Below are 19793 nucleotides of genomic sequence, written 5' to 3' on the forward strand. Positions count from 1 at the left end.
TCCTAAGAAACTTTGTCTTTGGGTTCAATTTATTTACTAGAGCAGCTTAAAGAACTCAGAAACATTTTATTTACTTGAGTACTGGTTTATTATAAGAGGATATAACTCAGGAACAGCCTGATGGAGAGATGTGTAGGGCAAGGTATGGAGAGGAAAGGGCGTGGAGCTTCTGCAGCTTCCGTGTTCTCTCCGAGTGCTCCACTCTCCCCAGAGAGCACAGGATCTCTGTGTGCTCACCAGCCCAGAAGCTCTCCGAAGGACCCCATCCTTTTGAGTTTTTATGAAGGCTTCTTTACATAGTCATGATTGACTAAATTTTTGGTGGTTGGTGACTGAATCATCCTCCAGGTCCTCTCCCCTCCCTGAAGGATGTTGGTGGGAGACAGATTGGACTGAACGTTCCAACCTTCTAATCCCATGGTTGGGTCCTTTGGTAACCAGCCCCCATCCTTAGGTTACTTAGGTTCCTTCCAAAAGTCACTCCATTGGGGCACCTGGGTAGCTCAGTCGGTTAAGTGTCCGACTTCAACTCAGGTCATGATCTCACGGTTCGTGGGTTCGAGCCCTGCGTCGGGCTCTGTGCTGACAGCTAGCTCAGAGCCTGGAGCCTGCTTCAGATTCTGTGTCTCCCTCTCTCTCTGACCCTTCCCTGCTCGTGCTGTCTCTCTCTGTCTCTCAAAAATAAATTAAAAAGCCGAAAAAAAATTAAGTCACTCCATCAACATAGCAAAAGACCCCTTTCTGACTCTTATCACTTAGGAAACTCTAAGAGTTTAGGAGCTCTCTGCCAGAAATGGGTGAAGGTCAAGGGTATATTCTTATCATAAATCACAGTATCACATCTAAACCTTTAGATTTATTGTCTACCACTCTGATAAGTGAAAAGGATAAAATAAAAATATATAAATGACTGGTAAAATTTTCTCTTCTAGGTCTTTCCATTCATACCTTCCATGGGAACTTCTTTGTTCGGTCAACAGACTTACTGTCTTTGCCTAATGTAAACCCAGATGCTGGGTATGCAGTACAGATGTCAGTGGAAGAGAGTCTTACTGACACTCAGTTGGTTTCCTTTCAGTCTGCACTCTTGTATACATCCAGCAAAGGTAAGGTGGGTTTTTTTTGGTGGGGGGGGGGGTTGTTGTTGATGTTGTTGTGGCAGAGACCTATAACATGAGATCTATGCTTTTAAGACATTTTTAGGTCTACAATCCAGTATTGTTAACTATAAATATAGTGTGTTACAGCAAAGGGAAATTTTATTATTTGGTCGTGTATTCATTGACTTACAGTAAACTCCCTCACTTTTGGAGTTTCACTCCTCATTTCTATTAAACCAAAAGAGTATATTTCTAATCTTAAAAGCTTTGGGGCGCCTGGGTGGCTCAGTCGGTTGAGCGTCCGGCTTCAGCTCAGGTCATGATCTCACATACATGGGTTAGAGCCCCATGTCAGGCTCTGTGCTGACAACTCAGAGCCTGGAGCCTGCTTCGGATTCTGTCTCTCTCTCTCTCGCTCTCTCTGTCTGCCCCTCCCCCACTCATGCTCTGTCTCTCTCTGCCTCAAAAATAAACAAACTCTAAAAAAATTTTTTTCTGATCTTAAGAGCTTTGTTGCTATTCTTGGTAAAGCCAAAATGTACTGTATTTCTTTTTCTTAACCAGTTGTATTTAACAGATATTTACTGAGAGCCTGCTTAGTGTCAGGCCAGGCCTACTATTTAGAAACATCTTGGTATTTTCACGTTGCTTCAGAAGGATGTTACCAATTTGTGGTCCTGTCAAGTGCCCTTTTCATTTTAGTCTCTGATTGTGTGAGTGAGTGAGTGTGTGTCTGTATGTTTAGTTATTGTTGCTGATATGATAGGCTAAACATTGTATGTTTTCTTTTAGCTATCATTAGTATGGTCTAGAATAGAAAATCTAAACAATGTTACCCTTTTTTGCAAATATTTCTTCTTTCTAAAAGTAATTTGTATGAGCTCCTTATATATATCTGTTCATTGGTCTTGTGTCCATATAGTTGCAGTATGGATAACATCTCTAGTTATTTTTTACTTGTACTTTTACTTTGGTGTTCCACATTTTGCTGATTAGAACATTAAAAAAAATTAGCTTGATATTTGATGATTCTCAAAATATTTTCATTTTTATTTCTGTATTTATTGATTTTTATTATTGTGGGTAATAATTACCAAAGAGAAAATATTAATCAATTTCATTTAAAATTTTTTCAGTGATTGAAGAGGAAAGTATAAGATTTCTCTAGACTTTAAATATCAAAACAGACTCTAGTCTAGAACACTCTAGTGCTGCCTTAAAGTTGTATATTAATTAAAAAAAATTTTTTTTAGTTTATTTTTGAGAGAGAGAGCATGAATGAGCATGAGGGACAGAGAATCTGAAGTGGGCTCTGCACTGGCAGTGAGGAGTCTGCTTGTGATTCTCTTTCTCTCTTTCTCTGCCCCTTCCCCACTTGTGTTCTCTCTCTCTCTCAAAATAAATAAACTTAAAAAAAGAAAGTAATCAAAAGTTTTAGAAAAGAGATATTTTAAAGAAGCTAATGTGTTACCATCATTTGATTATGATCCCTTTTCTGTAATTACTTGAACAAAAAGAATTTTATAGTCAAAAAGTAAAAGGTATAAAAGAGTTTTTACTCACTGAAGTTTTGGTACTATTTCTGCTTATTAATATAATATAAGGTTTTTAATATAGTTGTCCCTTACTATCATCTATTTGTTTTCCCCAAAGGTGAAAGAAGAATTCGTGTTCATACTTTGTGTTTGCCTGTAGTTTCAACTCTGAATGAAGTCTTTCTTGGAGCTGATGTTCAAGCAATTTCAGGGTTGTTGGCCAATATGGGTAAGAATTGTTATTACCTATTATAAATATTTCACAAGCAATAACATTAGAAAAATTCACATAGTTTTATTTTTCTTTAATTTATGTTTTTAAATTTACTTTCAGAGAGAGACAGAGTGAATGCAAATGGTGGAGAGTGGCAGAGGGAGAGAGAGAGAATCCCAAGCAGGCCCCACACTCACAGGGAGCCCTCGCCAGGGCTCGATCCCGTGTCTCTGGGGCCGTGATTTGAGCCAAAATCAATAGTCAGATGCTCAACTAACTGAACCACCCAGGCTCCCTTTAGGTTTCTTCAAATAATTAGCTTTAGGGGCATCCAGGTGGCTCAGTTGGTTAAGTGTCCAACTTTGGCTCAGGTCATGATCTTACGGTTCATGACTTCAAGTACCACCTGGGGTTCTGTGGTGACAGCTCAGAGCCTGGAGCCTGCTTGGCATTCTGTATCTCACTCTCTTTCTGCCCCTTCCCTGCTCATGTCCGCACTCTCTCTCTCTCTCTCTCAAAAATAAATAAACATTTAAAATAATTAAGTACTTAGCTTTAAAGGTTTCAGTGTTTTGGATCCTGTGTATGTGTCCTAAGTAACTATTTGAATGAAAGGACCATTTTTGTAAGCAGGTTTATTGAGATATAGTTTATGTGCCATATCACTTAACTCATTTTAAGTCTACAGCTCTATTATCTATAGTGTATTTACTGAATCGTATGGCCATCACCTCAGTCTGATTTTAGAGCACTTTTATCACCCCAAAAAGAACGTCATGCCCATCAGCAGTTACTGCCTCCTCCCTCTTCCATCCCTCACTGGAGGTAGGCAGCTACTAAATTGTTTGCTGTCCAATACTATGCCTATGATGAAAGTAAATAACCATATTTTATTTAATGTTCAATACTAGAAGTTAATAGCTTTTTTATGAGGTCTGTAACTTGGATTGCATGAGACAGTGAAGTTACTTAAAGATCATTAGTCTTGGAGTCATGTAATTTGGGATTGAAAGCCAGTTTACTTTTCACGCCAAATTTGCAGCCTTGACCAGATCACATGAGCTAGAATTTATTTACTGATACCTTCACTTTTTTACTTCTGAGATATAATTTAGTTGTCTCCTTGATTTTTTTTGTTGTTGTTTTTGCTTTTTTTCTCCTTCAGGAAAGATGTCATTTGGTCCATTTGCTTCAAACTCAAATCTGCCTATAATAAGGATGATTACTTTTTTTTTTAATTTCCTATTGGCAAATTATTATTATCTTTTAACGCTTATTTATTTTCAGAGAGAGAGAGAAAGTAAGCTCGCATGAGCAAGAGAAGGGCAGAGAGAGAGAGGGAGAGAGAATCCCAAGCAGGGTCTGCACTGTCAGTGCAGAGCCTGATGTGGGGCTTGAACCCATGAGCCGTGAGATGATGATCTGAGCTGAAGTTGGCCACTTAACCAATCTAGCCACCCAGACACCCCAGTATTGATTGTATTTTTGATACCACATGAATTGACGGTTATTTTTTTAAAGCTTATTTATTTATTTTGAGGGAGAGAGAGCTCAAGGCGTGGGGGCAGAGAGAGAGAGGGAGAGAGAGGATCCCAAGCTGGTTCCATGCCATTAGCACAGAGTCCCACGCAGGGCTTGATCTCAAGTACCATGAGATCATGGCATGAGCCGAAATCTAGAGTCAGGTGTTTAACCAACTGATCCACCCAGGTGCCCCAACATAAATTTAGTTAGTTCATCAGTTTATTTGTTTTTGATTATTATTTTTTTAATGTCTATTTATTTTTGAGAGAGCAAGAGACAGAGCATAAGCAGGGGAGGGGCAGAGAAAGAGGGAAACACAGAATCCGAAGCAGGCTTCAGGCTCTAAGCTGTCAGCACAGAACCTGGTACAGGACTCAAACCCAGGGACCATAAGCCATGACCTGAGCTGAAGTTGGGTGCTTAGCTGACTGAGCCACCCATGTGCCCCTTAATTTTTTAAATGTTTATTTTTTAGAGAGAGAGAACATGAGTAGGGGATGGGTAGAGAGAGAGAGAGAGAGAGAGAGAGAGAGAGAGGGAGACAGAATCCAAAGCAGGCTTCAAGCTGTCAGCACAGAATCTGATACAGGGCTCAAACTCAGAGCTGTGAGATAACCTGAGCTGAAGCTGGACACTTAACTGACTGAGCCACCCAGGTGCCCAATCAATTTAGTTTAGTTGTAGTTTGAGAACTCTGTAAAACAATTTTGTTCTTTTAGTGTTTAAATTTTTCTCTCAAGTATGCAGAAATGCATGTGAACAGAATGGCATGACGGTTGATGAGAGACATCTAAGTAGCTAAGAGCTCTTGCAATAAAATTCTCTATGAAGAAAGCATGTGTTTTAGTTGCAGGCTGTTTTTTTCTCTGTGGTATGTAAAATAAAACGGTGGATTACAACGAATAACATCTCAGATTTGGGGTACTAGCTGGCTCACTTGGTTGAGTTTGCAACCCTTGATCTCCAGGTCATGAATTCAAGCCCCACAGTGGGAGTAGAACTTACTTAGAAAGAATATTTCAAAATAATATCTTAGATTGAACAAAATACAGTGTTGCCATTTTACAGGTAAGGAAACAGATTCATGAAGGTTAGATTCCCTGCCATATTGTCTTACAGTTAGGAAATAGAGAAGCATCTCAGCCAGGTTTGATTTGCCTCTTCAGACTCTGTGCTTTGAGCTGCTATCCTTGGCTCCTTGTGTATGTGATACATTGGAGAGGGAATTTGTATAATAAAAAAAATACATCTCTTCTATCCTTAACAGTGGGATAGGAATGGGATAGCTAAACTCCTCTCTTCTCTCTTGTTTGTTCCTGCCTTCCGTCTGTTAGCTGTTGACAGGTCTGTGAGTGCCAGTCTGAGTGATGCTCGGGATGCCCTGGTGAATGCCGTCATAGACTCTCTCTCAGCTTACCGTTCTTCAGTCCTAAGTAACCAGCAGCCAGGACTCATGGTTCCTTTTTCTTTGCGGCTTTTCCCACTCTTTGTGTTGGCTCTCCTTAAACAGGTAAGAGAATTAAACCCAGAAACTAATACAGTAATGTCAGTAGCCCAAGTTTTTATCCTGTGAACCACTAAACATTGTGTGTGTAACTTTAAGCTAGTTAAGCTTTCTGAGGACAAGGACCTTGACTTTATTGGAACCTTGAGAAAATGTGTAACCCAAAAAAGTTTAAAACTACTGATTTAAAGCGTGTCCCTTACTTGTAAGAGACCTTCACAGAGTATTCACTTATGTTATCAAAGATGCAAGTGATGTAAGTGATGAACAGGTTTCCAAAACAATATTTTATTGCTGGAGCAAGAAGTCACACATGAAACTCTTCTTTTGGCTTTTTCCTGCTCCCTACAGTATCTCAGCCACATATTACTATTTGATCTTAGCTATGTCTTCTCGTACCTTGTGCGCCGATTTCCATGGGCCGCAGTGCACTTTCCTCTGACTGTGTTTGAGCTCAAATGCTATCTCTTTGACAGTTGCCTTTCCTTCTATGGCCCTGTAGAGTTTTTCATTTGATATTGTTATTTAATTGTCTCCCTGCCTACCCTTTACCCCTACCACTGGCTCTCCCGACCCCGCTCTCCAAAAAAAAAAAAGGGAAACTCTGGGCTGGTGGAGGAGGTTTATTTTTCCAGGATCCAAAATCCAGTGTCCAATCTTATGTACTTAGGGTAACCTTCCCTTATAAGTTTTATTTAAAAGCTCATGTTAATAAATCACTTGGGGTTACATCCTAGATTCCGAAACTGATCAAAACTACTCTGGATCTTGTCAATTTGTATACTTTTCTGAACTCCAGGATCTACCTGTCTGGTGTATGTCATCTCTTCTTAGGTGAGAAGGGCAACCCGCTCACCCTAGTAGGATGGCTTTTAGATCAGCTTCTCGTTTCTTTAACTCAAATCATGCACTTCTACTTCTGAATATAATGCAAATGCACAGAAATTACATAAATACTTAGATTTTAACTTTTAAAATCTGAGCTTTTCCCTCTTCAGGTCTTGTCCTTAAATGCTTTCGTTTCACTGAGGTTTGCCTCCCCATTTAGTGTGCAATGCTCTCATACCTCTCTAACCTACATTCTTTATCTCTCTTCCCTCCCTTATTTTTCCTCTATAACATTTAACACTGACATAGCATTATTTTGCTTATTTATTACTTACTTTTCCCTTGCTAGGATTTTTTTGTTTATAAGGACAGGAATTTTTTCTTTTTTGAAAAGGTTACCACTTTGTCTCAGCAGTTAGAACAGTTCTTAGTACATAACAGGTTCTCAGTAGTTAATGAATGAATAAATGAAATTTTCTTCTTCCATTTCCCATAATATTCTTTTTTATTTCTTAGTGACGATCAATATACTAATTTAAAAATTCTTGAGGGGCCTGCTGGCTTAGTTGGTGGAATATACAACTCTTGATCTCAGTGTTGTGAAATTGAGCCCCACAGTGGGCACAGAGCTTACTTAACAAAATCTTAAGAGCCTTGGAGTGTCTAGGCTGGCTCAATCAGTAGATCATGTGAGTCTTGATCTTGGGGTTGTGAGTTAAGCCCCACTTTGGATGCAGAAATTACTTAAAAAGAAAAAAAAAACCTTAAGAGCCTTTTCTAATCCTCCTTTAGCTTCCTTTGTTTACAGTTAGTACACTTGTTTAAGGCATAATCTCGTTGCTGCTAGCTCTCTGCCTCTTTCTATTACTTTCCATCAATAGGAGTGCTTAAAACCTTGTTTTTTTAAAAGATTTCTTTTAAAGTAATAGCTACACCCAGTGTGGGGCTTAAACTTAGAACCTTGAGATCAGGAGTTGCATGCTCTACCAGCTGAGCCAGCCAGGCGCCCCTGATATGCTTAAGACCTTACCTCAAACCTTTTGAGTAGTCTCCATGAAGCTAACAGATCAGTTAAAGTTCACTACTTAAAAACCAGTTACAACTCAGCAGCCCTTCCTGCCTATGGGTCATGTCCCCAGGCTTTAATAAAATTACCTGGAAAAAAAAAAGCAGTTTAAAGCTCATTACTTGTTAACTTTATTTTGCTAAGTAACTGTCCTCATTGGTGTTATTACTTTTCCTGATTGATTTGTAAGCTTTTTTGCATTGTTTAATTTCTATAACTAAAGAAGAACAAGGATAGTTAACCATCGTTAGTCATCACCCAGCATTTATAAAACACAGATCTTTGGTCATTCATTTGTTTTCATTTTTTTGTCTGCAATATAACCTTATCCTTCTCATGTTATTATTTAGATTTTTATATCAGCATCAGTCTATGGTAGAGTGTTTAGGTCTGTTTCACTGATTAAGAAACAGCAGAGAGAGCCAATGACTTTGCCATGGTCAGGTAATTAATTCCTTTCAGGTGGAGATATAGCCACAATTTAATAGATGTGTGACTTCTTAAAAGATATCTTTAGAAGAATAATTAATATATGGAAACCAACTTGACAGTAAACTACAAAAGAAAATAAGTAAGTGAATCAATAAAAAAGAATAGTAAATTTGCTAATTCTGTCTATAAAGATAGTTTAATTTTGCAAAGCTTTGTTTATATTTGTTATTAAATACCCTTTTTTTGGATGGGGCGGTGGCTTTTTGTTATAGAAATCGTTTCAGACTGGGACAAATACACGTCTAGATGAACGCATTTTTGCCATGTGTCAAGTGAAAAACCAGCCCTTGGTCTACCTTATGCTCACAACTCATCCCAGTTTGTACAGAGTTGACAATCTCTCAGATGAGGTAAGATTGATTAATTTTTAGTGGCTTTTTCTTGGAGGTTTATAAGCCTAATTACATTGAGTCCATTGTAGAAATTGTTTTTAAAGCTATTAATTTTATTCCTTTCCTAGGTCTGTGTAAGGAAATTTTGGTGTGGGGAAAGCTCTTGAGATAGTGCCTCTTTTCTTACTAAATTATTATTTAAAGTATTAAAGTAATAAAAATTTTTAAGTTTGTTTAAGACAGATCTGTAAAGGGGCTCAGTCTCTTAAGCATCAGACTTGGGCTCAGGTCAGGATCTTGTACTTCATGAGTTTGAGCCCCACGTCAGGCTCTGTGGTGACAGCTTGGAGCTTGGAGCCGCTTTCACTTCTGTGTCTCCCTCTCTCTCTGCCCAACTGCCCACTCCCACCCCTGCCTCCGCCTCATTCACTGTCTCTCAAAAATAAATAAACTTTAAAAAATACAAATCTCTAAAGCAAATCTCCTAAATGTAGAGCCTGTCTGATTTATTTATTTAAACAAATTGATCTGAAGGGAGTGTTCTGAGGGTGAAATTACATATGAAAATCCCAGGTCCAGGTTTAGTATAGCAGTATTCTTGAACTAAAAATATTTAAGTTGTAACGTTATATGTCTTTTTTCTTTTCGTTTCTTTTTTCTTTTCTTTTCTTCTTCTTCTTTTTTTTTTTTTTTGATGTTCCCACTGAGATATTTTTTGCCCCCTTAGGAATTACCTGAATTAAAGTCAGACACATGAAAATGTCAAATCATCTTTCTTTCTGTGATGTGATCAAGTTAGGATATATATGTGTGTGTGTGTTAGAAGCAATATTTTGGTTAAAAACCTTTCAAAGCTTAAAGAATTTAAGGACACATATAAAGGATAAATTGTCTATGAAATTTGAGGAATCTTTGCATTGCCTCATTCTTTCATATGGGCCTTCACTAGAAGACTAGGAAACAGAGGCACTGATAGCTTCTTTTCTTTTCCACCAGAAAATAAGACAAGATTAGTTTTTTCTTTCATATTAGAAAATCTCTAGAAATTTCTAAATAGCTATATTGAGTCAGTGCATGGTCTTTCTCTTGCTTTTCACTTGCCCTAAGGCAAGAAGTCTTAAGGTAAGGTGATTAATAGTCCCTGTTAAGCCTAAAGCTGAAGGGGAAATACCCCTGGTAGTTCAGTATTTGATTTATGTCCTCCTTCTGGTAAGGTTTAATCAAGTACCTAGATTAAATAGTTAAAAACGTTTGGTTAAAAATTAAGTTATAAATATTTAAATTTTAAAAAATGTTTTTTATTTATTTTTGAGAGAGAGAGAGAGACAGCATGAGCAGGGGAGGGTCAGAGAGAGAGGGAGACACAGAATATGAAGACAGGCTTCAGCGTCTGAGCTAGCTGTCAACACAGAGCCCGAAGCAGGGCTCGAACCCACGAACCACGAGATCATGACCTGAGCCGAAGCCAGATGCTTAACTGACTGAGCCACCCAGGCACCCCAAGTTATGAATATTTAAAGGTGTGTTTGTGTTTTCAGATAACACTATGTCCATTAGAAGCTATTAAAATCTCATATGCATTAGGCTTTTAATCTTTTCTCAGGATGTATACATGGCTTAAGCCACACAATCAGCTATTTTTATTAACTAATTATACATAGATCTGGTTTCCTTTATTGTCTTCTATAATAGTTAAAATCAGAAGGTAATTTGGTTTTATTGGAATTCACAGTGGGTTTTTTTAGATAAGCGATAAATATTTCTTTTTTATATATATTTTTTAATTTTTTAAAACATTTATTTATTTTTGAGAGAGACAGAGCATGAGCCGGGGAGGGGCAAAGAGAGAGGGAGACACAGAATCCAAAGCAGGCTCCAGGCTCTGAGCTGTCAGAACAGAGCCCGACATGGGGCTTGAACCCATGAACTGTGAGACTATGATCTGAGCCAAAGTCAGAGCCTTAACCGACTGAGCCACCCAGGCACCCTATCATCTTCTTTCTATTTAAATACGAATAACTGATTTACCAAAGTAAGTTTCAAAATCTTAGAATTAACATTGAAAAAATTTTAATTGTGGCTCCATATTACCATGTCAACAAAAATTCTTGGAATGCAACAATTTAGTCAGAGGCAAGGGAAGCTTTAGGGCTATACACACTTTTACAAACTGGGAGATGGAGCCTTCCTCAAACAAACAGAAGTATACTCTGAAGGAGGAAAGGTTTCAGCTCAAGGTTAAGTAGGCAAAAACTGCAAGTTCTGTGTCCTTATTAGGAGTTGGTCAGACTGAGGTCCCAAACTGCAACTTCAGGAACAGGGTGACAAGCAGGATACAATTCAGTGTTTCTGGTAGCAGCTTCAGGATACAGCAGCTGCTGGAGAAGGTGGAGAATGTGAAGATTTATGGCAGCGTCAGCAAATTTGTCTGAATTTTATGTGGGCTTGTCACCTCAGGCCATGTTGACTGGTTTTGTTCCTCACTGATCATTTGGTCTAATTAAAAATTTTAGCTTTTCTGGGGCACCTGGGTGGCTCAGTCAGTTAAATGTCTGACTCGTGGTTTTGTGTGCTCTCTCCCTCAAAATAAATAAACTTTAATAAAATAAAACAAAGTTTTAGCTTTTCTCCTTTTATATGAGGTAACCCATCTTGTATGTTAGCTATTGCTGTCTAATTATTGGGGTATTTTGTTCCCCATTATTATCTAATGAAAGCTTTAACTTTGGGGGGCACCTGGGTGGCTCAGTCAGTTAAGAATCCAACTTTGGTTCAAGTCATGATCTCACAGCTCGTGAGTTCAAGCCCCATGTCAGGCTCTGTGTTGACAGCTCAGAGCGTGGAGCCTGCTTGGAATTCTGTCTGTCTGTCTGTCTGTCTCTCTCAAATGTTAAAAAATGGTTTTCTAAATAATTAAAAAAATAAACGCTTTAACTTTTTTGCCTAATTTCAGGGAGCACTCAACATCAATGATCGCACCATACCTCAGCCGCCTATTCTTCAGCTTTCCGTGGAGAAGCTGAGCAGGGATGGAGCTTTCCTCATGGATGCAGGCTCTGTGAGTTAGTCTGCCTGATATGGATCATTCCCTCCACAGACTAGTACATGTTCATTCCCTTTAATATCTCCTTTTCTGGAACAGATTATGTGCTTTTCAAAAAAAATTTTTTTTAATGTTTTTTATTTATTTCTGAGAGACAGAGAGAGATAGCGTGAGCAAGGGAGGGTCAGAGAGAGAGGGAGACACAGAATCCGAAGCAGGCTCCAGGCTCTGAGCTGTCAGCACAGAGCCTGATGCGGGGCTCAAACCCACGAACCGTGAGATCATGACCTGAGCTGAAGCTGGATGCTTAACTGACTAAGCCACCCAGATGCCCCGATTATGTGCTTTTTAACAGATTATATGCTATTTATGCCAATCATAAAATGTCTCATTGTGCTAAAAACCAATTATTATTAGTTCCTTTGAAGTCAGTACAAATTCACTAAACATACTTATCATTTTGGCCTTTTAAACCATATTCAGTGGTAGGAGCATCTGAGTGGCTGAGTCAGTTGAGCCTCCAGCTCTTGGTTATGGCTCAGGTCATGATCTCACAGTTCATGAGTTCTAGCCTCACATCTGGCTCTGTGCAAATGCAGAGCCTGCTTGGGATTCTCTCTGTCCCTCCCCTGCTTGTGCTTTCTTGCCCCCAAAATAAATTTAAAAAACTTTAAAAAAAAAAACCCATACTCAGTGATAAAGGTGAATCAGCAGCAGACTGTCAAAGGCACATCTCAAAATAATTTTCTTCCTGTCCCCAGGTATTGATGCTTTGGGTTGGAAAAAATTGTGGACAAAATTTTCTCAGCCGAGTTCTAGGAGTTCAAAACTATGCACTAATTCCACAGAATATGGTAAGACTCTCATATTATAGTGATTATAGTAGATTTAAAGGCATTTCACATGTGGCAAAATTATGAACATCCCATTTTAAATCATTGCTCAACACAAAGTTTTTCCAAAAAATAAAATGCTCCATAGATTATGTTTCCCTTCTAATTGGAAATAATCATCTTATGTTTTAAAGTCATTCTTTGTGTTACTTTGCTTCACTTACTTGTTCTTACGTGTCTATGACGATAGATTATTTTAGGGAGAAAGTAATGAATTTAGTTAATGGCAAAAAAAATCTTTTCCTAGAATTAGTATTAACGTAGTATTTTTGTTTTTGTGTTTTTGGCAAGCGATTTCATTGATCTATGGCAGGGTCTTTTTAGGTACTCCTTTTGAGTGATAACTGATCTAATTGCCACATAAGCAAATGACTTATGATCAATGTCAGTTGGATTAATATTTACTATTGAAGAAAATAACAGTGAACTCTGTCAATAGCTCTGTGACCTTGGACAAATCACTAACAGTCTAATCCGTAAAATAAGAATATTGTTGCTTATGGAGGAGTAACTGAAATATTCCATGAGAAAGCATTTGTTAAGCTGTATAGCATTTGGATAATTTTCAATTTTAAAGTTAGAATTAATTATAACATGGTATTATGTGGTGTCATATTTTTCAGACCCTATTATCTGTTTGTCCAACTTTGGCATATGTATTTTATGTCAGAGCTTTTTCATATAAATGAAATGCCTTCACTCAATAAATGAATGGTTTAACTCCATTCACAGACCTCATCAAGGGATTCATGTATTTAAAAGACCTATCTGGGGTGCCTGGGTGGCTCAGTCGGTTAAGCGTCTGACTTTGGCTCAGGTCATGATCTTGAGGCTCAAGAATTTGAACACCAAATTGGACCATGTGCTGATAGCACGGAGCCTGCTTCAAATCTTCTGTCCCCGTTTCTCTCTGCCCCTGCCTTGTTGGGCGTATGCTCACTCTCCCTTAAAAATAAATAAGCATTAAAAAAATAATATCTGTCAGAATTAATGCTGAGATAAGTACTAGATTTCAAGCTTTAAATGAAATTACTGGTCTGGTTGGCTAGGCATTTTAGGTAATGAGGAAATGAGAAATTGTCATACTTGATGGGGCACCTGGGTGGCTCAGTTTAAAAAAAAAAAAAACATTGACAAAAAAAGAAACTGTCATATTTGTAATAACTCCTGAAGGAATCAGTTACTTCTAGATGCCGTAATACAATGAAGAGAGGAGGTGGGATGTTCTTCTGGATCAGGGTTCAATAAAGTGCCCAAGAGGCCCTGCCACCTGTTTTTGTTTTACTAGAACATAACTATGTCCATTCACTTATTTATGGTCTATGGCTACTTAGGGTTGTGTATTGTAAAAGATCAAATGACCTGCAAACCAAAAGTATTTATTGTCTGGCCCTTTAAGAAGTTTGTGGACTCCTGGGGGCGCCTGGGTGGCTCAGTTGGGATGCTTGCATCCTGATTCTTCTCAGGTCATGATCTGACAATTTGTGAGTCCCAGCCCCACGTGGGACTCTCTTCTGACAGCTCAGAGTCTGGAGCCTGCATCGGATTCTATGTGTCCCTCTCTTTCTGCCCCTCCTCAGCTTGCACTAAATCTCTCTCAAAAAATAAACAAAAATTAAAAAAAGAAGTTTGCCTACCCCTTACTAGAAGACCGTGGTATACACATGCCCAGGCCTCTTCCCCAAGACCTCCTAAATCAGTATGTGCAGTTCAGCACAGGTGATTCATGTACATGATAAAGTTTGAGATGCATTAGACATGTGGTTCAGGTAAATTGGATATTGCTGGGTTTTGTTTAATAGACAGACCTTCCGGAGCTTGATACACCAGAATCTGCCAGAATAATAGCATTCATCTCTTGGCTTAGAGAGCAGAGACCATTTTTCCCCATACTTTATGTAATAAGGTAAGTCAAATTTTTCATTTACTAATAGTGAAACAATTTGTTTAGCTTTGCAAGGACCTATGTTGAATCATAGTTACATGTTACCTATTGCTTAAGCAAACCCTTTAGAAAAGAAAAAGAATTTTCAATAAATATTACTAAATTATGCTTTATATCCAGTTACTAGTAAAAAAAATATGTTAAGAGGCACCTGGGTGTTTTAGCTGGTTAAGTGTCTGACTTTGACCCAGGTCCTGATCTCAGGACTGATGAATTCGAGCCCCGTGTTGGGCTCTCTGCTGTCAGGGCAGAGCCTGGTTTGGATCCTGTATTCCCCACCTCTCCCAGCCCCTCTCCCACTCATGCTTTCGCTCTCTAAAATAGTTTTTTTTTTTAAGTATGTTAAAAGCCTCATGACATCCACTGTTTGTTTTACTATTACATTTTATCTAATGCATATATTTTTGTCTTTTATTCTTAAGGGATGAGAGTCCAATGAAAGCAAACTTCCTTCAGAACATGGTAGAAGACAGAACAGAATCTGCATTATCATATTATGAATTCCTCTTGCATATACAACAACAAGTGAATAAGTGAACAAATGAAGATATTTGACTTTTAAGGAAATTCATAATAATGCTGAATACCTGAGAATGTGTCATAACTTCCTTTTCTCTTAGGTTTGTGGACTAAATGTGATGATTATGTTCTCACTGTGATTTCAACAAACTATAGCAAATAAAGGACCACAGCAGAGAATCAAACATGCAACTCTGAAATACTGTATTTTTCAAGTCAAAATATATCTACGTATATTTGATTGGATACTTTTTTCCTTTCCTGCCAATAATGCTTGAGTTGTTGTGGATTGAAATAAGATGAGGCAATATTGCAGAGGTAAAGTAAATTTTGTAAAATAAAGACTTCTCTCTGTCTCAAATGTATATTTCTCATTTTTTCCTGAAATTTTGGCTGCTACATTTACAACCTCACAAGACTAAGTGTTGCAGGGACATTATAAATCCATTGATAATGATCTTTTTAACATCAAAAAAAATTTAGAAGTAAATAGTACATAGAAAAATTAGAACCCATCCCCACACTTGTTTTTTTGTTTTTGTTTTGTTCTTTTAAGGAAGAAAAAGGATCATCATGTTAATTAAAACTAGAGTAAACTATCTCCAGTCTAGTTTGAGAAAAAGAATATGAAATAATACAGTCAAGCTTTAAAATCTGTCAGTATTCTCTATACTTGAAGAACAAAGTCACTTTGATTTGAAGTGAAAACTATAATTCAGTGGTTTTCTAATATAGCTGCCGAAGACTTGGGTGGACACATTATATCCTATTCTGCAGTGAAAAGAATCAGCTGTCTTCATAAATACATTGGAACTGACAATGATAATAGGGAGATGAGAAACTGGTTGTCTTGATCCTTTAAGTGGGCTTTGTTTTGTACATTTCTGCTCGGTTATATAATAAAAGTGTTATATTGGTGAAATGATGAATTAAAGAAATTAAAGGTTTTTAAAAATTCTGTCTCAAATGCTTAAAGTAACATTTTTTCTAAGGAGTTTAATTAAATTGGAAGCCGCTCATAAGATATTTATTCTTGGATATTAAAACTTACTAAAGCATGAGTGCTGCTGTTTGATTTGGTGGATAATGAGATTACATTGAAATTATGGTAGAAACTTGATTTTTCAACATGCTCAAGAGACTGTTTTTTGATTGAGCCAGAGAAATATTATCGTCAAAACCATTAAGTGAATTTTGTTTACAAATAAGTAAATTATGCATTTGTATATTTAAAATGCTGTGATAGGATATCTGTAAAAGATTTGGCCCGTTTTTCACTGATTCACCTTGTCTTGTTTGAATCTCTTAAAAGTTGTTCATGTGTAATACTTGATGAAAAGATTTTTGGTTCTTTGTTTTAATGGGTTAGAAAAATGTGTTTACAATTTTGGTCTCATACGATCACCAATGAAATAGTAACTTTCAGGTTTACATCAGTGTGAGCTGACTTTAACTGAGGTGTTGGGAGAGGCAGGAAGCAGGTCCCCATTAGAGCGTATGCTCCTGCTTGGCTGCTGGGTCAGAAGAACTGGGTTTTTCTAAAAATGCCCTTTCCCCTAAGCAGCAGTAAGGGTTATCTTCAGTAGCGAGTAGGACATCGAACTGGAAACTTCCTTAAAAGCTGCTTCATGTATTAGGAAACAATTTCCAAGTTGTAGCAAGTTATGATACATTTATATTTCCCCTCTTCTAAAGAAACAGAGTCATCCTTGTGCACTGATGTTTCTTAAAATAACTAAAGTTCTCTTCTTTAATGTGAATTGTAAAAGTTGGTATTTGTAGGTCCTTTCTTAATAGTGAAGAATCTTCCAGAGGGAAAAGTTTGTGCTTCTCGGGACAGTAATCTTCCTTGTGCCTCACTTCATCCCTATGTGGGTGTAACTTGTTATTGCCACATGCTTTGTTAGTATAGTTCACAAAATTACTTTAAAATTTTTACTTTAAAAATTATTTTAGGTAGTGTGTAATATGTGCAATCCAGAATAATTTTATAATAGGCAGGTCATAAAAAAAACATAACTTTAGTTAAGATTCACAATATTTGTTCTCTGGATAATGAGGGAATGAATGAACCTTTTGGAGATATTGATATTAAGCAATTATTTTTTGCAATACTGAATGTGTTTCTTAGGTTTATTTGGGTTTTTTTTTTTGGCAGTAGGGCAGTACCTACGATCTCATCTTGTATTACTTTTTAATGTAAAGTGACTAATATTTACACTATGCCATATTTTTTTTATTGTAGTTGTAAATTATGAAAGATCCTTGAATTTTCTACAGATCTACAACTACTAAAGTAACAGACAAGGGCAATCTTGGTATTTAAATCTGAGCATGGCAATTCTACCATAAAAAGTACTCTATTTTTCTAATTTCTAGGATTTTTAAAATAACATTTCTGTACGTGACATACTAATATTTGCTCAAGCTGTACCATTTTAGTTTGCTATATATTTCATTGTTTTAATTTAATGTAATGTATTGAGTCTAACAGACTGTTTTACAATTAGAATTAAAGATTTATTTCTTCTAATTAAAATGCATAACAGCTATTATCTAGGGGACCATCAAATGTGATTTCAAGATTTTGTTAACTATTTCAAATAAAATCCTTATATAGAAATTTTAATTTTGTAAAGTAGTGTATAATATTGTAACATTAAATTCTTGTCCTCAAATTCACATATGTATTGATCTTCAATGTGCTGTGTTAAATCTTGCATCTCTTAAAACATTAGAGACAAGATTTGTCTTCCTTTTTACAATTTGTAATTTTCACTGTTTTATTCCTGTAAAAAAAAAAAGTCATTTGTAACCCATGCAAATAATCATTTGAAATGTGCTAACTTATCAATTTGGCTATTCAATAAAGTTATTGAAAGAGCTTATATGTAGTGACTAGTCATTTAAAGGGATATGGATGACTGGCCAGTGACTGAATTGTGCTATGTTGTACACCCAGGTCAATGGAAGGTTGTTGCTGAAAGTGGTTTGAATCTAAGCTGGTGTTAGAGTGATCATAAACCAGGGGCGCCTGGGCGGCTCAGTCGGTTAAGTGCCCGCCCTCAGCTCAGATCATAATCTCACTGTTGGTGAGTTCACACCCTGCATGGGGCTCTGTGCTGACAGTTCATCTCGGAGCCTAGGAGCCTGGAGCCTGTTTCAGATTCTGTGTCCGACTCTCTTCCCCACCCTGCTCATGCTCCCTCGCTCGCTCTCTCTCTCTCTCTAAAATAAACACTAGAAAAAAATTACAGGGTGGTCATAAACTTAACTCTTGATGCTCACTTTTCAAAGATTGCTGGTTTTAAAATTCTAGATTTAAAGATTTATTTTTTTTAATTCTTGACAGGTTTCAGGTACTACTCCATTGCCTTCTGGATGCTTTGGTTATTGATAAGATGCCTACTGTCAGTCTAATTGTTACTTTGAAGACAATGTTAGCTTTTTTGATTTTTCTATTCTTAATATTCTGCAGTTTGGCTACTCTGAGTTTATTTATCTTGCTTATTATTTCAGCACCTGTCATGGTCTCTGCATTTGTGAGTTCAAGACCATGTCAGGCTATGCACTGACAGCAGAGCTGCTGTAAAATCTTCACACTTCTAATTCTTATGTAACTAAAGGGGCCATCATGCATCTCAGGAGGCAAAATTTTCATCTGGCTTCTATAGGCTTTCTTAAATGAAAAAAATATTGTTTATCCTGGAATTGTATTTGGTTTCAATTTATCAGAACTCTACTTCATTAGGTTCTGCATATTTATTATACTTAACAATTATTTCAGTTTTAGAATTTTTTTAAGACACTATTGGGGACTCAGATGTAGGTCTGTACACAAAGGCATGAAACCATTTCTAATGCTTTATGTCCTGGGGATTTAGTTTTCATCCAATTAAGGAAGAACTTCTGCGTTTGTTTATAGATAGATAGATAGATAGATATACACATAAACATTTTTTTTTTAATGTTTGTTTATTTTTGGGAGAGAGAGTGTGAGTGGGGGAAGGGCAGGGAGAGGAAGGATCTGAAGCAGGCTCTGCACTGGCAGCAGTGAGCCCAAACTGGGGCTCTAACTCTTGAACCACAAGATAATGACCTGAGCTGAAGCCAGATGCTCAACTGACTGAGCCACCCAGGCTCCTCTATTTCTAAATAAATAAATGTTTATTTATTTTGAGAGAGAGAGAGAGAGAGAGAGAGAGAGAGAGAGAGAGAGAGAGAGAGAGAGAGAGAGAGAGAGAATACATGCCAGTGGGGGAGGGGCAGCCAGCAACAGATAGAATTCCAAGCAGGCTCTGCAAAGTGAGCACAGGGCCCAATGAGGGACTCAATTTCCAGAACCATGAGATCACAACCTAAGCTAAAATCAAGAATCCTGAGGTGCTGGAGTGGCTCAGTTAAGCCTAGGACTTCAGCTCAAGTCATGATCTTGTTGTTCATAAGTTTGAGCCCCACATGGAGCTCGGTGCTGACAGCTCAGAGCCTGGCTCTGGCTTCAGATTCTGTCTCTTCTCTCTCTAACCTTCCCCAGCTTGTGCTCTGTCTCTCTCCCTCTCTTAAAAAACAAGAAAAAAAAAAAAAAAGAAAAAAGTCTCATGCTCAACCTACTCAACTGCTCAGACACCCCCAAAACCCACGTTTATACCTCAGCTCCTACTGTTATTGAATCCAAAAGATAAACTGTTAGATTTTTTTTACACTTTTTTTCTTAAACTTCTCATCTGTTTTGAACAGGGTCAGGTGACTAATGATTAAATACAATATTTCATCACCTTCTGTTTAGGGAGGGTTTCAC

General features: G+C 37.5%; 1 protein-coding gene across 2 annotated transcripts in view; it reads left to right on the top strand.

Annotated features, from left to right (window-relative positions):
- The window catches only part of SEC24A (SEC24 homolog A, COPII coat complex component), a 65052-nt gene extending 47169 nt beyond the window's left edge, over positions 1–17883 (top strand). For both annotated transcript variants that reach the window (XM_029941930.1, XM_029941929.1), the window contains 8 exons: positions 933–1106; positions 2754–2864; positions 5708–5883; positions 8476–8613; positions 11549–11653; positions 12400–12492; positions 14334–14437; positions 14899–17883. In XM_029941930.1, the coding sequence (XP_029797790.1) occupies positions 933–1106; positions 2754–2864; positions 5708–5883; positions 8476–8613; positions 11549–11653; positions 12400–12492; positions 14334–14437; positions 14899–15013 (1016 nt within the window). In that variant the 3' untranslated portion in view covers positions 15014–17883. The remainder of the gene's footprint in view (positions 1–932; positions 1107–2753; positions 2865–5707; positions 5884–8475; positions 8614–11548; positions 11654–12399; positions 12493–14333; positions 14438–14898) is intronic.
- Positions 17884–19793: the final 1910 nt, after the last annotated feature.

Source organism: Suricata suricatta, chromosome 6 (assembly GCF_006229205.1).
Source record: "Suricata suricatta isolate VVHF042 chromosome 6, meerkat_22Aug2017_6uvM2_HiC, whole genome shotgun sequence".
Classification (NCBI taxonomy): Eukaryota; Metazoa; Chordata; class Mammalia; order Carnivora; family Herpestidae; genus Suricata; species Suricata suricatta.